A 26,248-nucleotide genomic window follows, 5' to 3' on the forward strand; every position below is an offset into this window, starting at 1 on the left:
AACATATTTATTGTAGATATTTCTGTTCTACATCCCTGCCATTCTTATCATCCACTAACCACTGTTTTCTGTTTGCTTCCTATCCCTGCCCCGGGCTCCTGTCCGGAGCTGTAGCCCAAGCGTCTCATCCCGTTTTCCAGTCCTGCTACCTCGCTGCCCTGCCCATCAAAGCCTACTGCGTTCCAAGAACCGGACATACTAGGAGACATTCTTATAATCACTCTGCTGTTAACTACTATTGTCTGTCAATCGTAAATGTCTTAAAGTACATTGCATAACGTGTCTCTAACTCTATCTGCCCAGTGCCGCCAGAAGCAGATGGGCCCCCCCTATGAGCCCGGTTCTGCTCAAGGTTTCTTCCTGATAGGGAGTTTTTCCTTGCCACTGTTGCCTTAGGCTTGCTCTCAGGGGGTCTCAGGCCTGGGAACAATGTAAAGCTGCTTTGTGACAACTTGTGTTGTAAAAAGCGCTATACAAATAAAAGTGAATTGAATTTAATTGAATTTATTCCCATAACATTTGTCTCACACACATTTGGATTTGGATCTCATTAGGGCACATAAGAAATGCTCAACTTTAAAACATTTGCAGTTTCACACTTTTGCATCACTTTTTCACATTTTTGCAACAGAGCCGAGTTTGTACGGTATTTCACAACTTGAGTTATTTAATGCATTAACTGACTCAGAAAATGATCACGTTCGTTATCAAAACGTTCAATACGAATTTAAATGTCTGTACTTAAAGTTTGTACTATTAGTCTGTAAAGTTTGCAAACCTACTTAACCCCTTCCACCTTAAATGTTCAGGGGGTCACTAGTCCAGTCAATCATGTCAAAAAATTGTGACCTGGCTTCATTTTGATTTGAACAGGGATTTTAACTTTATTATTAATTTTATTATTGTTATTATTAATACTATTACTATTAATATTACTAAAATATTAATTATTTCTGCAAAAGTTTAGCTAAGGTAAGTATTTTATTATATGAGTGATTTGTCCCTGGAATCATTTATTTATTTATTTATTTATTGTTATGTTGGGTTGGTAGTGCAGGGTTTGGCCAACTTGACATTTTACAGAACGACGTTTTGGGAAGGATGGGCCTCCCCGGTTTCCGTAGCGGAAGCAGTTTTTTTTTCTTTCACGGAAGGAGAATCGGACAGCACGCAACAATGGCGGACGCCTTTGGAGACGAGTTGTTTAGTGTGTTTGAGGAGGAACAGGCACCCTCCAAGAAACGGAAAAACGCAAACACTGGAACACAAATCGGGTAAAAAAAAAAGGGTTTACTGCCATGGTCGCGCGGCTACATTGTTTTGATGTCCTAGTTTGTTTATCTGCAATGTTTGCGGCTACAGATGAAAACGTGCGTGTGATGCTTGTACAGCTAGCTCGCATGGTCCGTCAACTGGCAAAATCAGTATCCTTTACTTAAATTGTAATTGGTCTGTAATGACGTTGCCTAAATAGCCCAAAACAGGACATATGTAAACAAAACATAATTTAGTTCACAGAGTTCACCTAGCGGCGTGGTGTCCAACATTAGGCTGGTAGTTGTGGGTATGGTAGCCAGCTAGACTGGCTTGCCATGTATTGTCACAGTTAGGTATCCAGTTAGGCTAGCTAGGAGTAGTGAATAAGTTTCAAGAAGGTCAGCCTATTCCTTATTAAGTTGCTGCTGCCTGGACAGTTTCAATGCCAAAGGTGCTTTGTCGGCTGATAACATATGGGCAGGCATTATGACTGACATCATGACTTAAAACAGAATTCGGCAGATCTTAAAAGTAATGCGTGAGATCATGTGAAAACAAGGTGCACACAACCTGCACATTACTGACAAACTGGGACGTCTCTCATTTTGTTTGTTTATTCTTTTATTGTTTGTTTGTATCACAGGAAAGACAGCCATGGAAAAGATAAAGCTGAACACGATTCTGCAAAGGGCAAGCAAGAGCCTGATGATGGCCCTGATGAGGTCATTTTTGGGAAGAAGCCCAAGCTGGAGACAGTCTCTGCTGAGGAAATAAAGTAAAGGATGCTTTCATATCTCTCAGAACAGTAGTTAGTTTACCACCTGATGTTTGCAGCATAGAAGTTCTGGTATGGGATACTTAAAAAAAAAAAAAAAATTTACAGTACTGCATTTTTGCACATGACAAAATTCAGCTTATTCAGGATTCATACCTCAGTTGTGGTCCTTTTTATGTATGTGTGAAATGTCACAAAACATGCATGATTTGCACGTTGGAGTGAACTGATTTACTTTGTGATTATGTCAGTACCCACTTCAGAAGTACAGATCTTAAAAGATAACCGAATTGTAAACCCCCTCCAGTCTTGCAGACCTGATGCCCAGAGTGAAGGTGGAACAGGTGGAGACGGTGGAAGGCTGCACTCATGAGGTAAACGTGTTGAGACATGACCGATTTTTAAAACTTCCCTTCGAAATGCCTCAGACTAGGATCTCTGATTGTTTTCTACTTTCCATCAGGTGGCCCTGCCGGCTGATGAGGAGTACAAACAGCTGAAGCCTAGAGTTGGAAAAGCTGCTAAGGTATATGAAAGTTTTCACTGTGCTTAGTTTTAAGCGATAAATAAAATCTGCAGCCACTCAGAATTGTCTGTCAGACAGTGACACAAAAACATCTGTCAGATCATGAATGGCATTTCTTCTCCCTCATCCACAGCAGTCTGTGACCTTTTTTGCTTTTGTGATTTCAAATGCCACTCTGTCAAGTCAGTCTGTCTTTTGTATCCGCTAGATATTGGTGCTCTTGCTCAAACAAATGCATCTTGATGTTGCTTGCTTTCATGTTTTATGTCCTCCTCCACTACCTGTAACCATCTTTTTTGACCCATGAACTCCTCATTGTGACAATTATACAACTGCTAATTGTGTAATTATTTGCATTGCTGTGCTGGTTTCTGAGATTGGAGCGCTTACAGCAATGTCTAGAGGGTAACAATTGAAATACAGGCTGAAAGCCCTGCAGGTCATATTGTTGTGCGAATGTTAAGGTTTGTGTCATAATACTTGTTTTTCCCTTTTCTTTCCTAGGAGTACCCCTTCATTCTGGACCCTTTCCAGCGGGAAGCAATCCTCTGCATTGACAATAACCAGTCGGTTTTGGTTTCTGCTCACACCTCTGCAGGAAAGACTGTTTGCGCAGAGTGAGTGCTTTTCCAAAAAGGGAATAAGACAGGTTGTGCACTGGCAGCTGTGGACATTACCAGTGGATGTTGTAGCTTTACTGTTAAATGGAATTGTTTTTTGAAATTCAGCTTAGTTATGTGTGTCTTCCTTTACAGATATGCCATAGCTCTTGCTCTGAGGGAGAAACAGCGGGTGATATTCACCAGTCCCATCAAAGCTCTGAGCAACCAGAAGTACCGTGAGATGTACGAGGAGTTCCAGGATGTGGGCCTGATGACTGGTGACGTCACCATTAATCCCACTGCCTCCTGCCTGGTCATGACCACAGAGGTGCGCTATAACATAGATTATGTGGTTGCTGACTATGCTGTCATGTTTTTCACCTTATTGTTGTCCCCTTCTTGTATGCACCAAAGGGTGTGCAGATTAAGGGTAAGGATCCCATATGGGGTTTGAACGAAAGGTCAACGACATGTATTTTTAAGGCCAACACAGATATTTTAGATCGCAGGAAGGCCGATATGCCGACATCAGCTGATACACTTTTTCTAAAAGTAAGTCTTGATATCCTTGAATTTACTTCAAATCCTGCCATTAACCATGCCTGTACAGTGTGTACTTCCAAAGTCTGTTGGCTGTATGTAAGTGCAAAAAGGCAGAAATTCTGAATGGCTAAACGAGAGTTTCACAGAATAATTTAACATAACAGCTTTATTCACTATATTCTTTTTTAAACTACAGCGAAGTACAGTACTAAACTAAACTACAGTACTACATTAACAAGAAGGCTCAGACTGGATCAGATTAAATGGTTTAAGAAGTTGCATGCTAGAAAAAGTTATTAAAATTGATAATGTCTGTCAGTTACATTTAACATCTATGTAATAAGAGGCAATTTTGTGCACCTGATGCAGTTGCTGGTACAGAGTAAAGCATGTGTAGACTTAAATTTGGTGTAAGAGACTGTCAGACCTATATTTGTCTATTAAAACAATTTCTCTTTGCGTGAGATGTGATGTTGCTGAGAATGTCCTTGTTCCAATAAAACAAATAATTTGGCAAAATTCATAGCAATGAATGCCGGACAGTCAACCTGATAGAGTTACGTTGGAAAGCTTTTGAAGCTAACCACTAACAAACTGTCTACAATGATAGTGCAGTGTTCAGCAGTGGTACACAGAACTAAATGTTAAAGACTGTTTACAAGCTGTTAACAAGTTTCAGTGTTCTAGTAGGATTAAAACTGGCCCGGCTAATCTGTTGGTCGACCTCCAGTTTGAACTCAAATTGCTCCCATCCGCCCAATACATTGGAAAATAACTACTTTAGGTTTTTTGTTTAATTACAGATTTTAAGAAGCATGCTGTACCGAGGATCAGAGGTGATGAGAGAGGTGGCCTGGGTTGTCTTCGATGAGATCCATTACATGAGGGATGCAGGTACAGCTGCCACATCTACCTATCAATGACAACAAAACAGGGCTTGAATAAATATGTTCTAAGCACGAACTACATGTTCTATAGTGTGTTTGTAAATGAAATTTTACTGCTGTAATGTCTTGATTATATAAGAGATCAGTTATTTCCAACATTTTTGTTAGTTACACATATGCAACAGTTAATGAAAATTATTCCTGTATTTCTTTTACACTTCAGTGTTGCTTTGCTGTAAAATAATAAATATTTCCCGGGACAGCTAAAGTCTGAGTACACACATAGCTGAAGTAGCTGACCAGAGCTGGGTTGTTTGTATCTTTGTTGGACATGTCTACACAGAAACCACGTTCATTGTTATGCTTTCGCACTGTTTACCAATGAACTGGACCAATGGTGTTTAGATTCACATGTATAGATGTAGAACTTAAGAAGGATCAGTATAGTTGTTAATGCTACTTTCTGGAGGGGGCAGTGAATGCTTTGAAAGGAAAACTGTTAACTCAGATGACATTTTCTGCATTTTTATCTGAGTGGCAAAGTTTGTAAACAGATGGTAACAGGTAACAGGAACACCATTCCCAGTTTTACAAGAGACAAGAGATGTCTGCCTGTGAAAACAAAACTGGAAGAGTTCTATCAAGATACTGTCTATTCATTGTGTACAGTTTTCACTCCTTCCTGTCAGATGCTGCAGGGATATAACATTACCGACTCATCTAGGTAGATCTTTCATCAAAATTTCCATAAAAATGTCATAAATTATACAAGCATATTAGAATACAAAGGGGTAAAAGGAAAGCCAAAGTCTACATTTTATTACTCCAGGAGTACATAAAAAATTGTATATAATAATAGTAGTGGGACTTTTGAGTACTCAAGTCTGAACTATCTTGTGAATATGGCAAACTGATTGAGGAATGTGGGTGTTATTCTGCAGAGCGTGGTGTTGTGTGGGAGGAGACCATCATCCTGCTTCCAGATAACGTGCACTACGTCTTTCTCTCTGCCACCATTCCCAATGCAAGGCAGTTTGCTGAGTGGATCTGTCACCTTCATAAGCAGGTGGGCTCAGTAATTCATCTTCAACTGGATGCAAAGAACCCATTCACCGTATTGTACATAACCATTGCTTTCCCACGGTTAATCTCAATGCATGTGTATGTAGGTTGATGAATACATATTTTAGGGATCTCCTGATAAGCTCTGGAATCTGTTTGCATTTGTCAGGCTAAAAAGCTGTAAAACACTATCGGTGTTAAGTTTTTTTTTTGTGTTTGTTAGGGTTGGAAATGATGTATCTGAGATAATTGTGTGTTCTGTTTGCATCGCTGCACTGGTAACATCTTCCCGTGCAATTTGTCTCCACAGCCATGTCATGTGATCTACACAGACTACCGTCCAACACCGCTGCAGCACTACATCTTTCCAGCAGGTGGCGACGGACTTCATCTTGTGGTGGATGAAAATGTGAGAAATGGCTGCGTTCGTTCTTGCTTGTCTTCGGTCAATAGAATTTCCCCTACAATCTGAAATGGGATTTGAAATACATACACATTTCTTAACTGTTCATTGCAATTGTCAGTGTTATCTAAAGAGATTTTATTTGTTTATTTCTGTTCATAATGGAATGTAGACTAATCAGTCCCAGAAGAATCATTGAGTCGTTCTATTAATGTGTGCTTCCAGATTCTTCTGGAACAGTTTGCTAAAACAGAAGCTGTAAGATGTTAAATGGTATAAGAATTTCATAGCTACAACTATGTAGATAGATTTTCTTTTTCTTTTAAATAAGAATACAGATGTAGAATAAGAAAACTGATGTGGCGTCGATGGAATTTTATAGAATTAAATGGGTTTAATTTGCATCTGTTTTGTATTTCTTAAGCAGCTACATTAACTGAAGCACTCAACAAATAGTTGAATGCGTATGCTGCCAGTATAAAGGGCTTCTTTTTGTATATTCTTATTGCAGTACGTCATTTCTGTAAACGTGTTCTCATGTTCGCATATTGGCCATGTGCTTACGAACGTCTGCAGTCAGCAAATCCGTTATTGACTTAGGGCGGGTGAACGTTGCAGAGACAGCAGTGTCAGTTGTGGAGGATAATTTCCAGGATGACTCAGAGGAGCCAGAATTGAAAGGGATTCCCAGGCCAAGCTAGCCTGGTACTCTTAGCAGGCCACTAAACCAGAGTACACCAGTGAATTTAATTTACCCTTTATCTCTATGGTAAATCTGTGTTTGTGTTTTTGGCCCAGATTTGGAAAATCTTGACTAATTTGAATGCAAGTATTAGGCCTGACTGCATCCGGAGACAAGAACAATATTATCGATTTGAATGAAGAGCTTAACTGAATACAAATTGGTGTAACAGATTCTGAAGGTCATATTTGTGTTAGTAGTACTAATCTATTAGCCTGTATATGGGTATTAGCCTGAGATATGATAATGTCAAGGAGTTGTTTTTAAGCTATACAGATGTGATTCATACTGCTTGTAAAATGCAGCGTTAGTTTTGGATAGACTTGTTGTTCGGATTGAAACTAAACGGCTATTGATCTATGAGAGAAACTTGTTAGGTCTGTTTAAAAAAGTGTTCAATTATCACTTAGTGTGTATTTAATTTTGAATTTTAGATGTGATATGTATTAGAGGAGGTAAAGGGTTGTGCACTTGTTTGATTAACAAGTGTGTTTATTCAAAGGGTAGCTCTTCTCAAGCTCATTCCCTTGTTCTTGATGGCATCTAATATGCTAGCAGACCAGATAATGCCCGTGATTTATGTGCAGTAAAAAGGACTCTTTGGATAGATAGTATTTAAGTTAATGCGCTTGATAGACAAAATTATTACACAGGTTCACAGCAGTTAGCAGTTTAAAGTTAATTTCAAGCCATTTCAGCCATTTCAAGCTCTCAACCCTTTGTTGTAAATTACAGAATTATCTTTTCTGTGGTTTAGTTTTTGTGGATCATTGACTGCATTTTAGCTCAGCTTCATACTTGATTGCCTGAGTTACTCATTTAATACAGTTAAACTGTATGTATGTTTATTTACAGTTGAAATGCAAATGTTTCTATGTGACTTATTTGCAAGACATCCCAATACTTATATCACCGTTGTTCTGAATCCTCATTAACGTCATAGTTTACGTTCCTCATATTGGCCTGCCCACTGCTTGAAAACCACAAGAGCTTAATAGTCAAAGATATTTACATGGAAAATATTCACTGCTGTCACAGTTTTTGTTTATTTAGTCATGAACATCACTTGCTTAAACATGAAAAAAATGAATAAAAGACTTAGTTCATACAGTAGTCAGGTTTTTAGGAAATCCACAAAACCGCTTGTCCATTGCATCTGTTTTAGCTTTTATTTTAGTGATCTTTAGTGACGGTGCCCTTGTTAACACATCCTCTGTCCTATTTGTTAGGGCGAGTTCCGTGAAGACAACTTTAACACAGCCATGCAGGTCCTGAGGGATGCCGGGGACTCTGGAGGGAGCAGCGGTGGCAAGTGGGACCCCAAAGGCCGGAAAGGAGGAACAAAGGGTGCGCCCCCTGTCTGTGTAAATACTGTTAATGTTTAAAGAATGAACTACGAAATGTCAGGGAAGAATGATGTTGGAACAAAAAAAAATGTCAGTAGAGATACGAGAGTAAACTGAAGTCATTAAGTTACGTTTGAGTTGTAGAAATATTTAGTGGGGAGGAGAAATGCTGAAACCTTATTTAAAATAAAGAAGACGTTTTTATTAGAATTAATTTGTTGTTTTGTTTTGCTGTTATTCTGTTGTTTGATTTATATCTGGAGAGATACGCAGTAATGTTGGGGAGGTGGGGGTTAATCCTCTAGGTATTAAATAAAGGGAGTTAAGAACAGAAGTGGTAGAGGCTCTGCTAGCTGATGTTCACAGGGATGAGAGAATAGGAAGAAGTGGTAAGAGCAAAAAACCAAAAAGGAACAAACAGCTAACATGCAACATGTTTTGAAGCAAATATGAGCTGCAGCAGGCAGCCAATGAAGTGGACGGATCAAAGAGGTAGCACTGGGGAAGCAATGAGGTAAAAGTGAACGAAAAAGAATGTTCAGAGGAGGACGGTTAGTGTTCCAAAGTGATGCTTAGCTTTCGTGGGAGCAGAGTAATTAACTCTGCGATGCATCCTTGCATGCGATAATGGGCAATGGGATCCCACTGTAATTAAATCCATAACCATGTGCATGAAAGCCTTACTCAAATTGTTTTCCCACAGGACCGTCAAATGTTTTTAAGATTGTCAAGATGATCATGGAGAGGAACTTCCAGCCTGTCATTATCTTTAGCTTCAGTAAGAAGGAATGTGAGGCCTATGCTCTGCAGGTGGCAAAGCTGGACTTCAACACAGGTAAAGGGAATAAGGTTGCCTACACCGTCAGATACCTTGAGTAGTCATATGCAGTGAAACACACTGGTACTTCCCATCTTGCATAGGTCTTTTTAGTTTAAGTCAAGCTTTAATCACATGCATGTGTGGATTACTAATGCACACATGTTTGGAGAGATCCAGGTTCAGCTTCACAACTGTTTTTCCCCACGTATAATAATGACATTCGTGGGAATGATTAAGATATATTGTGAGGTCAAGAAAAGGTTATGACAGGGCTTCAAATTACAGCTGTTATTTTAGAAGCAAATGGGTGGTTGGTAAAATTTTATCTGGTCTTGGTGTTTGGTTTCCACTGTGGATGTAGACTTTTCCAAGTTTGCTGTTTATTTATTGTTGTAAGTGAAGCGTATATCTTTGCTCTGTGGTTAGTCTGAACAATTGCCTGTATCAGTGTTTTTTTTTGTTCTCATTCCAGATGAAGAGAAAAAGCTTGTGGAGGAGGTATTTAGTAACGCCATTGACTGCTTATCAGATGAAGACAAGAAACTTCCACAGGTTAGAATTTTTAGTTAAGTTTACACGTTACAGAAGGTCATGTCCTCCTTAAATGCATTTTTAGTATTTGGTCAATGTATAATGTAATAATTTGAAAGAAAACATGGGCTGTGTACATTTTGGTGTGCATATATGAGATCAGACATGTTTTTGTGGAGAAAAAAAATCATTAGTTCAGATTGCAGAAAGAAAGTGAGTACGTATGTAGTGGGATAAAAATCTTTCACATCATATTTAACATGAATCTTGTATCACAGTCAAGACTTTGAGTGAGCCCTCAAGCTGAAGCATGCAGTGGTTTTCCAGCTCACAAGCAGTGAATAAATAAATATTTGTTGATGAATCATAAATCACATCTAATTGTATTTTTAAAGCAGAATTCCCCTTTAAGTAACAGATTTCAGAAAACCACATCTCAAATATTTGTACCATTAGGCTGTGATAAAGTCTCAGTGGGATTGTGAAACTTCAGATAAACTCCCTCAAGCATTGTCACAAGTTCCTGTTTCCTTTTAGAATATTTATATGCTCAGGTTTTAAGCAACACATTTGCATGGGGTTTGACTCTGTGGGAGTCTGTATTTCTGTAATTACTGTGTTGTAGCCAGGATTTTGCTTATGCTAAACTTTTTTGTGTTTGAAGTAAGAACATATTTTCCATTGTAATTGTGAGTCACTCGAATGGCTTTGATTATCAGGGCCTTTCATCGCTCATTGAAAACATGGTTCTCATTTCTGCGGTATGTTGTTGACTTGTTTCTGATTGTATTTACTTGGTCTCCAACTAACAGTACATTTGTAAACCCTAATTTTTGTGCTATCTGTTTGTTTTATGGTAATTTTCATTCCCATGTTCAGAACAAGTTTGAAATGGACTCCACAAGACCATAGTGTAATAAAAGAGATTAGGAAAGTAAACCTGAATTACCACACATTGAGTTTCTTCACTGAGTTGCTGGAAATCCTGGGATGACATCAGTGCGCACTCACCTATAATGAGCTGTTATAACAACCCCCCCCCTGAAATGTTACATGACTGTTCAGATGGTGTAACGGTTGTGTGATGTCATGTCCTGTGTTTTTTGGGAAAGGTGGAGCATGTGTTGCCCCTTCTGAAAAGTGGGATCGGGATTCATCACGGCGGGCTGCTCCCTATCCTGAAAGAAACCATCGAGATTCTCTTCTCAGAGGGCCTGATCAAGGTCAGCCTGCGTGTTTTTCTTCCAAGCCCCCGCCCTGGAAGCCTATCAATGTCAAGTTGTCCTTTCAAATAGGTTTTTTTCAGGCTGACAGAAAACAGACCCAGGTCCAGTACAGTCTCATTACTGAAAAGTAAGGGAGATAGTAGATTCACTACCGACGTTTGCTTTTCTAATTGGCTCATTAATGTGGGGCTGTTGAATCGGCTCTAGTTTTGCACCAGATTGTTTCCTGACCAGAACATGCTTTAGAAAGTGCCATATTGTAACAGAATCAACTCTGGGAAATTTTCTCATAGCTACTCATCAGCTGGTGAAACAAAGACCTTTTTCTTGTCCTTTTCTGCCCTCACTGTACATCAGCATACACTTCAGTCTTTTCTCTTTTTCTGGAATACAACAGAGGTTAGACTGGGACATTTTGTTCTGTGTTTTGGGTACTGTGATGACTTTGTTGTCGTTGACAGTTGTTTTTCGTGTTGATTTCTCTGAACTCAGGCCCTGTTTGCCACAGAGACCTTTGCCATGGGAATTAACATGCCAGCCCGCACGGTGCTCTTCACAAGCGCACGCAAGTTTGACGGGAAAGACTTCCGCTGGGTAAAATGGCAACGCCTTTTACGTTCTCCATTCAAAGAGATGGCCACTCCCTCGTCAGCGCTCGGTGCCGGGTGGTCTGTTGTCTAATTTAGAAATAGGCTCTCAAAATAGTTGCTGCTGTATGGGATATGGTTTCAATCAAGTGTTAATGTGAACACTACTGTTAATAGTTATGGTGTTGCCCATTGGACTGAAGCAGCAAAAGTTGTCATAAAAATAGTTTTTTCCATAACGTGTGTGGCAGATCACTTCCGGGGAGTATATTCAGATGTCAGGGCGGGCTGGCAGACGAGGCATGGATGAAAGAGGCATTGTGATCTTCATGGTGGACGAGAAGATGAGCCCGGCCGTGGGGAAGCAGCTCCTCAAGGTATGACATAAACCTGGGACTCAGACATGCTTCAGGCGTGGCCTGGCATTTAACTTTTATTACCTTGCATTGGACAGAACCTTCTGGCCCTGTGAAATGGTCTGTTTTTCCATTTACAGTGGTGTCATTGCACTGATTGTCTTTCCATTACAGCTGCTGTTTGTTGCAGTAGTGTTAACAGAGGACCACCCATTCTGTCTGGTTTAACTCTATGTCCTTATTGCTGAACCTAACTTCTGTTTGTTTTTTGTCCATGTGAAATGGAGGGGCCATTAGTCTTGTTGATCAGTATCACCTAGCAGTTGGCTGGAATTGAAAGATCTGTGAAACATAAGCCTGTGTATCGTACTGTGAACTCCGTCAAAAAACTGAAAGCAAACAACAAATTTCTGTGTTCTGCAGTATTCAGTTTCAAAATTATTCTGGGTCAGGTCTCGTGTATCAGTGCCAATGCTCCTTATACTGAAATGACAGCTTTTTAAAGTTTTAAATGCATTTGATTTGTGTGTGTCATGTCACCAGTCTCATCTCTACCCTATGAGAGTGTGTGACCCATACAATAGGGGAGAGTTCTTTCAGTGGGGCATGTTGCTGGTGTCAGGGAAACCATGTAATGGATAAGGCTAACAGTCCCTGTGGAGTCAGGCCTTTTTATATATTTCTCACTAGTATTGTCATCAGTTTGACTACAGGAACTATTTTAATTGGCTGACCATGTTGTTGACCTTAGTCACTCGCAGAATCCAAGCAGCACTAAACACTCACAAAATAGCATTGCAAATTCTGAACCATGCATATTGTAGCCTTTGAATAGCTCAGGGCTCTGAAATTTATAAACTGTTCCAGTACAAGGGCAGTACTCCCACTGATGACCTTTGTACACAGTGGTCCCTCAGTGTCTGCGGAGTTTTTTGAAATGATCTTATTCTCTCATAAATGTCAAGGATATGGACTGTGTTTACAAGAGAGATGTATTAGATCCATTTATACACAGTGCATTGGCCAAAACCAATAGGGTTAACTTTGGTTACAGACCTTATTCTGTCATGCACTAAAGTTTGTCCACTAATTCTCGCAAAACTTTCTTAGACTTTATTGGCATGAATAAGCAGGAAGATTCTCTTGGTTTGGATTCGAGTCAAGTTGAAGAGTTTGAGGTCTTTAGCACACATACAAGAATATTTACTTTTATGCTCCATTGAAAGTATGTGGTACAGCCACTGAACCTCTGATAAATTTTTTAAGGCAACTGTAAAAGTCCAGAACTGAACTGATCTCATTATGTCTCAGAGATGACTGTAATGATCCATGTTTTTCATGTGATCTTTTCATTCCTGTTCCTCTTTTTATCTACAATAGAACTATTCATATCAAGAAAAACTGGCCTGCTTGAATTTTACACCAAACGTTGTTCATAAAGAAAGACCATGCAGCATCCTGCCAAACTGGCTCAGTTTCATGGAGTGCAAATAAAACCAAATGTTCCCTTTGCCCCGCATTTCTGAAAACATATCTTCGGGTTTGGGTATTGAGAAAATGTGCGATGGATTGTCATATTTGGGCTCATTTTGTCGTACACAGTAGTAGTGGTGTAAATGTCAATACCAAAGCAATGTTACAGTGAATGTTGTATTGATAGTTATGTGTTCATTCATATACACAGATATATAATATTACAAATTCCCTTTGATATGAAGTGATGCAGTATGATTTGATACATCTCTTTACAATATGATTAAACAAAATAAAACTCTACTCTTTGCTTTTAAAGGAATGTAGAGTACTCAAGCATTCGTTCATTATATGTAGGATTGCTGTAAGCATGCTAGTTTCATCCAACCTGCTGCTGTAGTCTGTTATAAAAATCATTTAAATTTATCAAGTGGTATGAGTTGATCTTCACATGAAACGTACATATACCTGTTTTGTTGCTTTTGAATTGATGCATCATTGCGTCCCTGTACAGTAGGCCTACATATTTGGTGATATGGTCTATAGTTGCACACTGAACCACAGTAAAATGGACAAAAATAAGCTGAATAATTCATAGGAACAAATTGGAAAAAAAATGAATCGAGTGTATCTACAGTTTGCAATGCAGATAAAAAATGTGATCTGCAACACCTCGACGATCTGGGTTTATCACCTGAGCATTTTTGACGCTCCTCTCCTTGCCTGACCTCTGCTAGGGCACCGCTGACCCCCTGAACAGCGCCTTCCACCTGACCTACAACATGGTGCTGAACCTGCTGCGTGTGGAGGAGATCAACCCCGAGTACATGCTGGAGAAGTCCTTCTACCAGTTCCAGCACTACAGGGCCGTGCCCGGGGTGGTGGAGAGTGAGTACCGAGGCCGGCGGCCCACACCTCTCCGTCACCCGGTGGGCCAGATCGCACAACGCTCCTGTTCTCAGTGTACTGTCTTTGGCTGGGAATTCAGGCAGCTACCGTGAGAGGACATTGTAGGGTTGGGGTGGGGCATTTAGTGTTAAATGCCCCACCCCAACCTGCCAAGAAGCAAAAAAGTGACAATGTGGTATAGGGCAGTCATGTTTCCAGCACCCCCCACCACGCCATCTTTTTGATATAATGCCAAAAGAGTTCATTGAAAGTGATGAACATGACACTTCAGTGGCTTTGTTAACCCCCCCCCCCCCCCCCCCCCCGCAGGAATGAAGAAACTGGAAGGGCAGTATAATGCCATTGAAATCCCCAACGAGGAGAGTGTGGTGACCTACTACAAAATCCGCCAGCAGCTGGCGAAGCTCGGAAAGGAGATCGAGGAGTACATCCACAAGCCCAAATATTGCCTGCCGTTTCTGCAGCCAGGAAGACTGGTCAAGGTAAACTGTAGCAGATGACTGCTTTCCTTTCATCAACTTTTTGCGGCTGTGAAGACAGGAAAAAAAAATCACAATAGACGGCACTTTCAGTGGAAGTCTGACTACTACTGGGGAAGATGACGTTTATGCCCGTTACTGATTGAGTCATTAGCCCTGGGAGGGAGCGATGCCAGGACAGCATCCAGAGATACCTCACCACTCTGCAGACTGGCTCTGGTGGTTTTGTCCTCCTCCTCCTCCTCCTTGAGTTAGGCAGCCGGTTCATTGAGGCGTTTATGCAGAGATTGCACGGCAGGACTTCAAGGCAGGTTGATGGAAATTCACGGGCATTTTGATCCTGTGCATAGCTGCCTGATAATGTAATTGGGAGGCGGCCTTCACACGGCGTACTTGTGCTTGGGATTAAATTCCTCAAGACCAGCCGTAATGACTGGCGCTGCTCCATTAAAGTTTGTGGGACTGAGCTCCTTCCTTTTCTTGTCTCTGCCCCCTCCAATGAACCGGTAGTTCCATGCGGTGCCTGCTACATTTTTGTTGATCTGTCCTCAAAGGCCCCAGGGCATGAAAACTGTTAGTGTTCCACTGTGTACAAGTTGAACTATAGGAAGAATAGGAACTAGAGGAATTATTTTCTTCAGTGTTTATTTTTTCTAGTATTAGAGAAGTAAAAACATCAGTTTTAAGCATGCATATTTATTTGTGTCGTGGTCTTTGTGGAGCTCATATAGGGAAAAAAAATCACGCCATGTTCAAAACTAAAAGCAGTTTGTGCCGGTTAGTAAACTTCAGAACATTTATGAGGCAGCAGTAATACGTGTTTTGCAGGTTTGGGCAGCGTTGCTTTTGTTCATCTGGTTTGAACTATGTACATCATAAATCACCCCATGTTTGTATTCATAGGTGAAGAATGAAGAGGATGACTTTGGATGGGGAGTGGTAGTCAATTTCTCAAAAAAATCAAATGTAAAGGTAATGATTTAAAGGTGCAGGCTCTGCTGTCTGTTATTAAAACTGTAGCTTTTTTTTCTCTCCGTCGAAGAAATGAGACAGAATGATTAGAAACAATTCCCTGTATGGTTTAGTACCCCTTAGACCATGCATTGTCTAACGCTAAATGATAAAACCTTGAATGGCAAAGAAAGATTATTGTGGAGATTAAGCGCAGGCTTTTTCAGTTTTCTGTAGAATGTATCTTTATGCTGTATACAGCATGCTTCTATTCATTATGTAAAGAGACTCATGGCTGGGTCCCAGTGTGTAACACGGCCTGCTTTCCCCTGTTTGATTCAGAGTATCAGCTGTGGTAAAGCTGAATGAGGGAAAAGCTTTGTGGAGAATCTGGCAGTCAGTATTGACCCTGTCTGTACTTTCCTGAAGGCAAACACAGGAGAGCTGGACCCCCTGTACGTGGTGGAGGTTCTGGTGCACTGCAGTAAGGAGAGTGTGAAGAATGCCGCCACAGAAGCCGCCAAGCCTGCCAGGCCCGGGGAGAAGGGGGAGATGCAGGTCCGTATATCTGCTGTTCTAATCTGACTTTGGGGTCGCTCCAGCTCCACGGGCCCAGGAAGAAGACGGATAAGGCTCTCTGTTTTAAAAAGGAAGTCTCGTTCGCTGAAAGAGGAGGAAATTGGAAAAGGATTCCGTTACCACGAGCCCCTAGCAGTCACGGGGAGAGCTTTGACAGCTGTCGGTAAACAAGGTTATCGTGCCACACGGCCGCAGTGTTGTCCTTTTGCAAGCCACAGTGATAAGATATGGAAGCATAAAGCTGCTCTCGCAGACCTAGGTGGTAGGGGAAAGTCCTGCGGTTTGCTCACTGCTAGAGTAAGTGTGGAAATTTAGCACCATTGAAGTAGAGAGGTGGATGTTGGACAGGTTGCCTTTTATTGTCAGGTATCTGGAAGCAACAAGGAGATTTTCGTGTTTTTGTGTTTGTGCTTGGAGGGAACAACTGTTAGTAATCGGAAGTTTCCATCTAGGTGTTGACATAAGATTTGGTATGTTTGGGAAAACAGAACTTTATCAGAGCATAGAGATGAGCGCCATTTAGTTTCCTGTTGTCATTACAACACTGGTGAAAGGGACATACAGTATATTTCAGGAGCTTAATTTAGATTCTTGCCACATGTGCAATTCCACTATATTACAAAGGAAGTGATTTTCCAATTGACATGGTTGCTGATATGCTTGCTGACTGTAAGTACAATATTGGGGAAGCAATCAGAAAAATAAAGGGCAGATATTGTCAGTTTTATAATCTGAAGAGGGGTTGCATCTGTGGTGATTTTCAAGCTGTTGCTGTGATTTGTAGCTGACTAGCTATGGTTCACTGTCTACAGTACCTGCCTTGAGTGATGTTTGCATATTTGACCAGTGAATTAGATGATTACTCATCTAAATGGAAAGGAGGAATACTTAGCGCACCTAAGACTTTCTGTTCCAGATGCCATCTGGTACAAACAAGGACAAGCCCTGTGATGTTTAAACAGTGTGATATCCAGCCCCTGGAGGGGTGTTGCGCTGCTTATTTGGGCCTATAAGGAAGTTGAGCAACATGGCGTTTATTGCCGTGCTGTATTGTCCTGTGTCCTGTTTTGAAGTAACGAGCTGCACATTCTGAAATCTCTCCGTCTGCTGTCTGTTACACGATTGATTTGAAACGCCCCATATTTAAGTTGCATTTAAGTTCCATTAAATCTACAATTACTGCTTTGGTCTGCGAAGTTTGCGAAGTCCCATTTGAATTAACAGTTGAAATTTTACCGCTCCACATTCTCGGATTGTGTAAGTTTTAGCGCTCAGTGCATGATTACGTGTAGGTAATTGGTAGACAGCAGACGGTGGCATCTGTAAGCAGAGCAGGCTGCACTCGCAGTAACTGCAGTCCTGTTCCATGATGGTTTAATAACGCCAGCGAGAGGAGGTAAAGATCCAAGTAGAGCTGACCCACATGGAAACAGGTCATTAAAGGCTAGTTATCCCATGCAGACAGCCCTCGTCAGCAGACTGCAGCTCAGGGAGATTTCCTGTGCAGGGAGAGGAGGAACATAATGGCGTAAAGCTGTTCAGTGCCTGCCTGAGAGCGGCCGCTCGGCTTGCACTGCGCGGAAACCTCTCCCTCACAGTCAAATACATGTCCATCTGCCAGGAAGGCAGTTATTTAATATAACAAGGGTAAAATACGATACTTTCCAGTCATATTTACACACCATAATGATACAGTTTGCAGCTGGAATGTCTTTGTAATTCTCTGGTTAATTTTGCTTGGAAAATCTGCCCTTCAATGATTGATATAGAATGACCACAATTAGGCTCCAGGCATGTAATTTGTCACTTTGTTGTGTAGGTCAATTTCTCATGCGGCATTTACAAATTACAAATTCCCTCACTCTAGGTTTTTCACCAAACCAGATGACAGACTGTTTTCCTACCTATCAGGACTCCAGATTAACTTTCATACCACAGCAGCGGCAATGATGGACACAGCTAAAGCTCCCTTAATGCCTCCGGGCTCTTTTCAAAGCTCAACCCCCTGTGATTGACTTTCTGTTAAAAACACTCAGGCAAACCCCCCTCCACCCACCGGTATCAAATCAGTTGACATTGCTAAGCTTGACTGTTATTGCTGGTTGGCAGGCAGCTCCAGCTGGAGACCTCTGAGTGCAAGGCCCGCTCTCTGACCTCAGTGGTATGGCGTGGTGGGTTGGTGAGCTGAAAGCCATCTTGCTGTCAGTTCCTAGCACCCCTCGTCTGAAGGGAGGGTAAAGGTCAGAGAAGCCCAGAGCTGCCTAGAATAATTGAAACACTCAGCACCCAATATGTTCTGCTTCAGTAATTGGCAACAAACCATCTTCCATTGTGTCGCTCATCAAAATCCAACCGAACCTCTGCTTCTTATTTGGACACCATGCGATGTTGTTTGTTCCAAACAGGTTGTTCCTGTCATGCTTCATCTTCTCACAACCATCAGCTCGGTCCGGCTGTACATCCCCAAAGACCTCCGGCCACCTGACAACAGACAAAGTGTGCTGAAATCCATACAAGTGAGCAACCTGACGTTAATGTTTTGTAAATCCCCCATCTCCAGCTTCCTCTCACTATGGTTTTGCTTAGAACAAAATGCATGCTTTTTACTGTTTAGCCCAAAGCCTGTGCTGTGGTATTTTGATTCATCATCTTGTTCTCCAGTCGTTCAGAGGGGAATTGTACAAAATAGAGGAGAGCAATGGAAAGTCCACAGACCGCAGATCTGCCAGAAGTTGTGTTGCACGTAAAAAAAAAAAAAGGAATGACACTTTCCTGTGTATCCAGGAAGTCCAGAAGCGCTTCCCAGATGGCGTGCCCCTCCTGGACCCCATTGACGACATGGGCATCAAAGACCAGGGGCTGAAGAAAATCATCCAGAAGGTGGAGGCCTTTGAGCACAGGATGTACTCCCACCCACTGCACAACGACCCCAACCTGGAGTCCGTCTACACCCTGTGTGAGAAGAAAGCGCAGGTGGGGGGCCTTTCGCAGCCTGTCTACACTCTGCTGTATGAAGCTGACTGCCCTACTGTCTCTGACATTAAATCCCAAAAGGTGTCTGTGGGAAGTTGAATGTAGGTGAAATGTAGTTTAAATCCCTCTAAACGGGATAGTTCTTTAATTAGGAACGCACAAGGAACGCACACCTGCTGGGGCAAGATCCTAAATCCTTGGTTTCCCTGCTGTGCTGTACTCAGTCGCACATTTCATGTGGGGTGGGGGGGACTTGTCTTGACAGTTAGCCTTAGAAAACTACAGTGTGTGAGGTTGGTGAGTTCAGCTGTGTGTGAGAGTGTTTATTCTGTGAGTGTATCAGATGGGAGAGCAGTGTTTTACTTCTGTTGTGTTGTGTAGGAGGTCTTTAGCTTGTCATTTACATACCTGGAAATTATTCCAGACCAGTGGCCCCAAACCTGTTTTAGCAGAGTGGAGAGAAAACATGTTGTAACCATCTTGCACGCAACAGTTGTTGGTATTAATGAAGTCAGCTACAGTGTTTATGTTATGCTTAGTAGTGTTGATACAGGACAACTTTGAGTATAAATATATGTTTACTTACTTAAGAGTAATGTGTTTTCTAGTGTCAGTGGATCCACAGTTTTTACCTTGGTTACATTAGCTGCAATGTTTCAGTTAACTGACCTTGTCTTTGCATGAGATAAATAGTCAACAAGATACTTAGATATAGATATTTTATGTCATTATTGTTCTTCATTGATGTTGTGTTATATCTTTAATATTAAATTAATATTAAAATTCATCGCAAAATATCATTTTAAATGATGAAAGTAGCCTATCCTGGATTTAGCATTGTAAAAGTTCAAATAGAAAAAAATGTATTTTTTATTTTAAAAGACTCAGTTATAGGACAGCAGTATCACATAATTTTTTGTATGAACAATGTCCTTTTTCACATTGTTTTTATCCCTAAAGGGTGTCAGAGGTAGTGAAAGCCTAGGGGGTGACGAACAGTTGGTGTAGAAATCAAGAACTGCTGTTGTTGCAGAGCTGCTCTTGTACAGTGATTTAAACATTTGTTGTGCTTCTGTCCTCTGGTTGTATTGATGCAGTGATATGAGCAACGTGTGATTTTCTCTGTGCATTCTGAGCAAGGAGGCTATCGCAGTGACACTGTTTCCCCTTAAATTGGATCATGGTGTTAACCAAGGACAATTATTGTTCTTAGTCTAAGTATAACCTTTTGTTTTGCCACTGGTATACTTTATTCTAAAACAGTCCCAGCTGAAATAGCAGACCACTCACTTTCCTGGTTTAACTGCTTGCCCGTTCTGTATATTCTCAAACTGTCACCCTCACAAGGAAGGAAGATAGTTCGAAGTCTGTCGTGTGTGCAGTGTTTCTGAAAGGAATTTCACAGCATTTCCCTTTTTTGCCCGTGAGGCTTTTAAACAAGCACCCCAATTAAAGGTTTGTGTACAGTGAAGCGTCACGCAGCTGCGGGGTCTCACACGATGTATTTTAATGCGGAAGCGAGCCCTTTTATACGTGGCCGTCGGGCGGCTCCTCTCTGACCCGTGTCCTCCGTGTCCGGCCTCAGATCGCGGGGGACATCAAAGGGGCGAAGCGGGAGCTGAAGAAGGCGCGCACCGTGCTGCAGATGGACGAGCTCAAGTGCAGGAAGCGCGTGCTGAGGCGCCTGGGTTTCGCCACCTCCTCCGACGTCATCGAGATGAAGGGCCGCGTGGCCTGCGAGATCAGCAGGTGAGGGAGCTGCCCCGCCCCACCACCTGCTCTCTTTATGACTGTGTGTTTGTCAGTATCACATCCCTGCCCTTGGATTTCAGCTATATTAAACTAGTGGTGGGACCCTCTATGCCAGTGTTTCTCAACCCTCTCCTGGAGGGCCCCCTGCCCTGCATGTTTTAGAACTCTCCCTGCTCCAACACAGCTGATTCAAATGATCAACTTGTTATGAACTCCTGAAGCTGCTTAATAACAATCTGATCATTTGAATCAGCTGTGTTGGAGCAGGGAGAGATCTCCAGGAGAAGGTTGAGAAACACTGCTCTATGCGAACTGCTGGATTGAGTAGCCTTTCAGAAATAACCCTGGTTAGAGACGCAGCCAAGGGAGATGAAAATGCTTAATACAGGTTGCACCCAGAAATCAAATCCAATTATCCATCTATATGGAATTGTGACAGTGGTCTGCAGTAGAATCCAAACAATACAAACATATAAGCTAACAGAATACAATGTGTCATATTAGCTGGCTAATTGCTTTTTTCTACTGCATATTCATACTTCAAGGCTTTTTTCCTGGTTCATATTTATCTTTTGTTCTATTGTGGGTCCTCAGCTTGACTTCCTAGCTCTGATGTTTTTCCCTTTTTGTGAAGCTTCTGGATCAATGTTCTGTTTCAGTATTCATGCTAGGTTGTTTTTCCAGTGCGGACGAGCTGCTGTTGACAGAGATGATATTCAATGGTCTTTTCAATGACCTGACCGCCGAGCAAGCCACAGCCCTGCTCAGCTGCTTCGTCTTCCAGGAAAACGTAAGTGTTTTTCCTTCGCATTCTCAACACTTAGAACCAGAATAGTCCTGATATCAACCTCCAGTGTGCAGTTAATGGCTTTGTGTACCCCAGTTGTCGTTCTGTCTGTGTGTCAGTGACCGTTTAGCACGGACGTATAATTAGCACAACGCATGTCTAGCATTCTGTCTTTTTTTTGTTGTCTTGATTGTCCCCTCAGGAATATCCTGCAATCTTAACTAAACAAAAAGCATCTGTGAACAGTTTAGATGTGAGCAAAAAAAGTACATTGCTCTCCCTTACTCAACCAAACAGTGTGGTATATGGGGAATGGGTGTAGTCATGTTGTCAAGTGTCATGTTTATTTATAAGCTGGGTTCACGCCTAACAAAGATAAATTATAAGAGATGGGGTAGAGCTGATGCTACATACACTTTGTCCCATTCTTCTGTGATCATTTCCTGTTTTCAGTATTTCATACTGGGGTCTTTATTCAGTTTCCTTTTGGTTTAGGGAATAGGGAGTAACATTGGAGTTTCATTTACGCTTTGCACACACAGATAACTGTTTCTGAATGGCTTTGTTTCATTCTGATCTTTCCAGGCTAAATTCTGCTGACCAGCTTCCTCTGTCTGCTTCCCCCTCTGCCGCTCTTTTCTTGAAACTGCCACTTGCGTGTCACTTAAATATGCTCCCTGAAATTGTACTCTAGATGGGTTAGAGTTAGGCTTGGCTATAATTAGGGTTAGGTTACAGGAAATCTTTCGGCGGTGGTGACTTTTGTGGTGGGGACTTTTGAAATGTAATATTTTCCAGTTAATTGGAAATTGATTTGAAATACGAAAGCCCTCAGATAGTCTCACAAAGATGCCAGTTCTATACATCATGAAAACATACAAACATTTTTTACAGCAGTTTTCTGAGATTATTTCATTCTTATTTAATTATGACAAAGGCACTGTTGACACAGCACGTCGTTAGGCTTTTTTGACCACTACTACGATAAGTTGACACTTGGCCTTGCCTTGTTTTGTGTGCTGGACTTTTTTTTGTGAAGTTTGTTCTTACATTGAAAAGACAAGCTGGCAGTTTGATCCAGGGCAGCTTTTGGGAGGTATAGGATAGCTAGTCTTTTCCATCCTGAAGTAGGTAGATGGTGTGATATCAGACTTGCGGGAGGGGCACAGAGCTCTCCACGCCCACAGGCATCTCTGCACACTCAGACTCTCTGTTGCCGCGGCTGGCTGTCAGTCAGAGGAGCCGGAATCACTGCAGGAGAGGTGCTGTTCGCAGTGGCATGGAGCAAACGTGCGTGTAGAGTTACACCATAATCAGACTCTCTTGTTGGCTGCGCTATTTAAGGCTCCTCTAGTTCAGCATTCATGCACGGCCCGTTTGTGCCTTTGTGCTTGTAAGTATCCAGTATCCTGGATGGCAGCAGTTCAGAGAGCTTTTCCATCAGTTACTCTTTCCCCCTTTCAGACATGCACTCTGTCTGCAGTTGTGCAAATTAGGCTCGTGCTCACCATTACATCCACTGCACTTGCCCCAGAGGGCTGAACCGTGACCGGTGCAATCATCCAACACCCTTGCATGCAATGAGTGGCTATTTTTTGCTCTACAAGTCCCTCGGTGGACCTGCATTAGCTGATTAACTGCTCTGATGTTATTAGCAGCCTTATGGACAACAATCCTCAAAAAAATGGGGATTACCACATGCACGTGGTCTTTTGTGCTCCCTTTGCCCATTTCTGATCGGGAAACTGGGTGTTTTGTGACCCATATTCTGTAGTCAGTCACTGCTTTATGTTCTCATAAGGTGTGATTGTGCATTTGCAGCTGTCTTTTTCATTAGCTGTCGGCCTGGAGCAGGCTTAGCTGCCTGCTTGACTCCCACACTTTGCCTGTGACTTACCAATAACGATTTGATTTGTGTATAGTGCGTTCATAGCAGATAGACAGGTGTCAGCAAATGATTTTGGGCTGAATTCATGTGTTGGTCCATGACTACTAATGAATTTCTGTCTTAGCAGGGTAGAAATGGCCACGCAGTGAGACAAATCAAAGTTAGTTGGCTGTGTTGATAGGAAAATGTTTTAAGAGGACAGCACTGTCGGTTTGGAAAACACCATTCACTTAGAGGGTAATACAGCTTTTTTTTAGTAACTTTTTGGACCCAGAAAAAATAGGTGGTATGGAACCTTGTTACTCTGGGCCCTGACCTTTTTGAGAGGTTAGAAGGGTATTTTAAATCTCAACTCTGACTCACTCTTACATTGAACCGAACACAAGTGTCTGCTGAGACTGTAGATAAAACATGTCCTTAGAACTGGTTCTGTGTTTGCTGAATAGGGGGTTGGCTCTCAGTCTTTCACAACAATCTATTTTCTGATTTGACCCCTGAGTCTGAGCCCAAAAACTGGTCCCACTTGGTCTGTCCCACATAACAGTAGTCTCTGAATGGCATCACTCCTCAAATATAGACAGCCTGGTCATGTCAGTCTCTAGGGGAAACTTGACTGGTTGTTTGTGTGTTCTGTTACAGAATTACTACTAGTACTACATATTTTATAGTTCATATAGTTAATTCATTTAGTTCAGTGAATTTTCATATCTAGAGCTGCTTCAGTGCTTTAAATACATACATACAAAGCCCTTTACACAGCTAGAATTATATTAGCTTTTGAGGTGAAGTACTTTGCTTTGAAGTGCATGCCTGAACCACTGTAATACCAGTTGCTCCACAGTAGGCTAATACAGTGGCAGAAAGTACTGCAATAGTGCTGTCAGAGAACTGGGCTTAAAAACGCTGTGCTCCTGAGCTGGGGAAACTTAGTTTTGAGGAGTAACCAGAACAGCTTTTTCTTAATCATACCAGAATATAATGCCCTGTTAATTGTATGGATGTATGGAATTATATGGATATGTACCCTGCATATACATTCAGAGGAAATAACACATTGGAAAAAGTGGGGAAATGCTAATTATGTGAGTCCAATACCTGTCCAGAAAATTGCCATAAGTCACCTTTGAGTTATTTGTGAATCCTCATTACATATGGAGAACATGGTTAAACTTTGGCGAGGCCATGTTAGATTTTGAGAATACATATACTAAGGATGCACCAGTTGTGAAATTCTGGGCCAGTACCGATACCGATGTTTAAAATAACAATATGGCCAATAGGCAATGCCAATACCAATATTTTGTTTGTTTATTTTGTTTTTGTTGTTATTCCCCCTTTTGTGCCAGAGAAACAAAGAAATCTTCATTATAAAAAAGTAACTGAACCCCTTTAAGGTCTTTCAGCCCTTCATCACACTACCTTTGAATGAGCACAAATTCAATCATACAAATTTATGAAACAACCTTTAATATAACCTTCTTTCACATGACTAGCTAACTATAATGTTAATTTGGTAGCTAGCTAAGCTGAAGTTGTCAGAACAGGTTGCTTGCAGTGTCTGTGGTAAAATTTACTATTTGGTCAGAAGAGACATGAGGTTTTATTAGTTTGATAGCTAGCTAGCGCTTAGTAATATGACAGCTGAGCAAAGTGAGTGAAAGTCAAATTAGCTAGCAAGCTATTTAGCTTTCTACGTATTTATTGTAGCTAGCTAGCTAGCTAGATTTGTCTTTGTAAGGTGGTATTTGTACTTTTCAGCTGAATGTGCAAGTAGCTAGCTAGTTAGTTTGGCTTTCACGTACTTTGCTAGCTATCAAAAAACGGAACTTCATCATGTCTCTTATGAACAAATAGTTCATTTTAACATTCGTACTGCAAGCTAAGGTAAGCCTATTGACTTCTGATCGTAAGTACCAAATAACCAACACAACATTTAGCCAGCGCAAAATTGATGCGGCGTAACAGATAAACATCGGCCACGGACATTGGTGAGCGTCACCTTATTTGCCAATAGGCCGATGGCAGTCAACAAGGCAAATATCGGCCAGTACCAATGTACGGCTGATAAATCGGTGCATCCCTAATATATACATATATGTCTGCCATTAATCTTTACATGGAGACTGTTAATGCTGTACAGTGCTGCGGTATTTCTGGAGACAGGAGATAAGGAGCAGGACTGACACACTTTTAGACACCCCACTGCTGTGGCAGATGTCCTTTTATGCAAGAACAGAAAACAGGCTACATCTGCACATCTGTGGTCATCCTTCATTGGCAGCAGCTAAGTTCCTGATGAGCTGGCTTCAAGGCAAGCCAGGATCTAGGGCTTCCTGTTAGCCCATGCACTCTGTACATTACCAAAGGCACTGTTTATTTACACCCAGATTTGAAACCATGCAGTAGTTGCATACTAACAACAAGTCTGCACAAGGAGTGTTTTACTGACTCCCCTATTGAGGAAATATCAATTTAAAGTGTTAATGTAGGCCATAATATCTGTAAGAATATCTGTAAAGAATTTACATTGAAGCAAAAGTTTTATTTTATTTAACTAAATAACATCTCCAGTGTCACTGGCTATTAAAGACCAGAAAAGAAAGAAAATCAAATACAACAGCATTACTTTCAGTCTTTCTACAACAGATCGAGGATCAGCTTGCCTACCGGACTCCTTACACCTAACCACTAACAGTCAATAGTAGGTGTGAGTAAACTGGAAAATTCACAGGTTGGTAGATCAGGGCATAATGTTCCTGTGCCAGCACTCAATAGGGCTGTGGTTTCCAAACTC

The 26,248-nt window shown here is 41.4% G+C and overlaps 1 protein-coding gene across 1 annotated transcript in view; it reads left to right on the plus strand.

Annotated features, from left to right (window-relative positions):
• The first annotated feature begins 1,164 nt into the window (after positions 1-1,164).
• Positions 1,165-26,248, plus strand: part of mtrex (Mtr4 exosome RNA helicase) — a 28,756-nt gene continuing 3,672 nt past the window's right edge. The window contains exons 1-23 of the mRNA XM_036526134.1: positions 1,165-1,274; positions 1,901-2,032; positions 2,340-2,406; positions 2,496-2,558; positions 3,063-3,175; positions 3,314-3,488; positions 4,507-4,597; positions 5,532-5,656; positions 5,963-6,061; positions 8,027-8,144; positions 8,847-8,978; positions 9,436-9,515; positions 10,607-10,717; positions 11,213-11,314; positions 11,559-11,684; positions 13,874-14,024; positions 14,355-14,527; positions 15,428-15,496; positions 15,905-16,033; positions 18,460-18,570; positions 18,839-19,027; positions 20,613-20,776; positions 21,464-21,569. Of these exons, the coding sequence (XP_036382027.1) occupies positions 1,177-1,274; positions 1,901-2,032; positions 2,340-2,406; positions 2,496-2,558; positions 3,063-3,175; positions 3,314-3,488; positions 4,507-4,597; positions 5,532-5,656; positions 5,963-6,061; positions 8,027-8,144; positions 8,847-8,978; positions 9,436-9,515; positions 10,607-10,717; positions 11,213-11,314; positions 11,559-11,684; positions 13,874-14,024; positions 14,355-14,527; positions 15,428-15,496; positions 15,905-16,033; positions 18,460-18,570; positions 18,839-19,027; positions 20,613-20,776; positions 21,464-21,569 (2,724 nt within the window). The 5' untranslated portion in view covers positions 1,165-1,176. The remainder of the gene's footprint in view (positions 1,275-1,900; positions 2,033-2,339; positions 2,407-2,495; positions 2,559-3,062; positions 3,176-3,313; positions 3,489-4,506; positions 4,598-5,531; positions 5,657-5,962; positions 6,062-8,026; positions 8,145-8,846; positions 8,979-9,435; positions 9,516-10,606; positions 10,718-11,212; positions 11,315-11,558; positions 11,685-13,873; positions 14,025-14,354; positions 14,528-15,427; positions 15,497-15,904; positions 16,034-18,459; positions 18,571-18,838; positions 19,028-20,612; positions 20,777-21,463; positions 21,570-26,248) is intronic.

This window comes from Megalops cyprinoides, chromosome 4, assembly GCF_013368585.1.
Source record: "Megalops cyprinoides isolate fMegCyp1 chromosome 4, fMegCyp1.pri, whole genome shotgun sequence".
NCBI lineage: Eukaryota > Metazoa > Chordata > Actinopteri > Elopiformes > Megalopidae > Megalops > Megalops cyprinoides.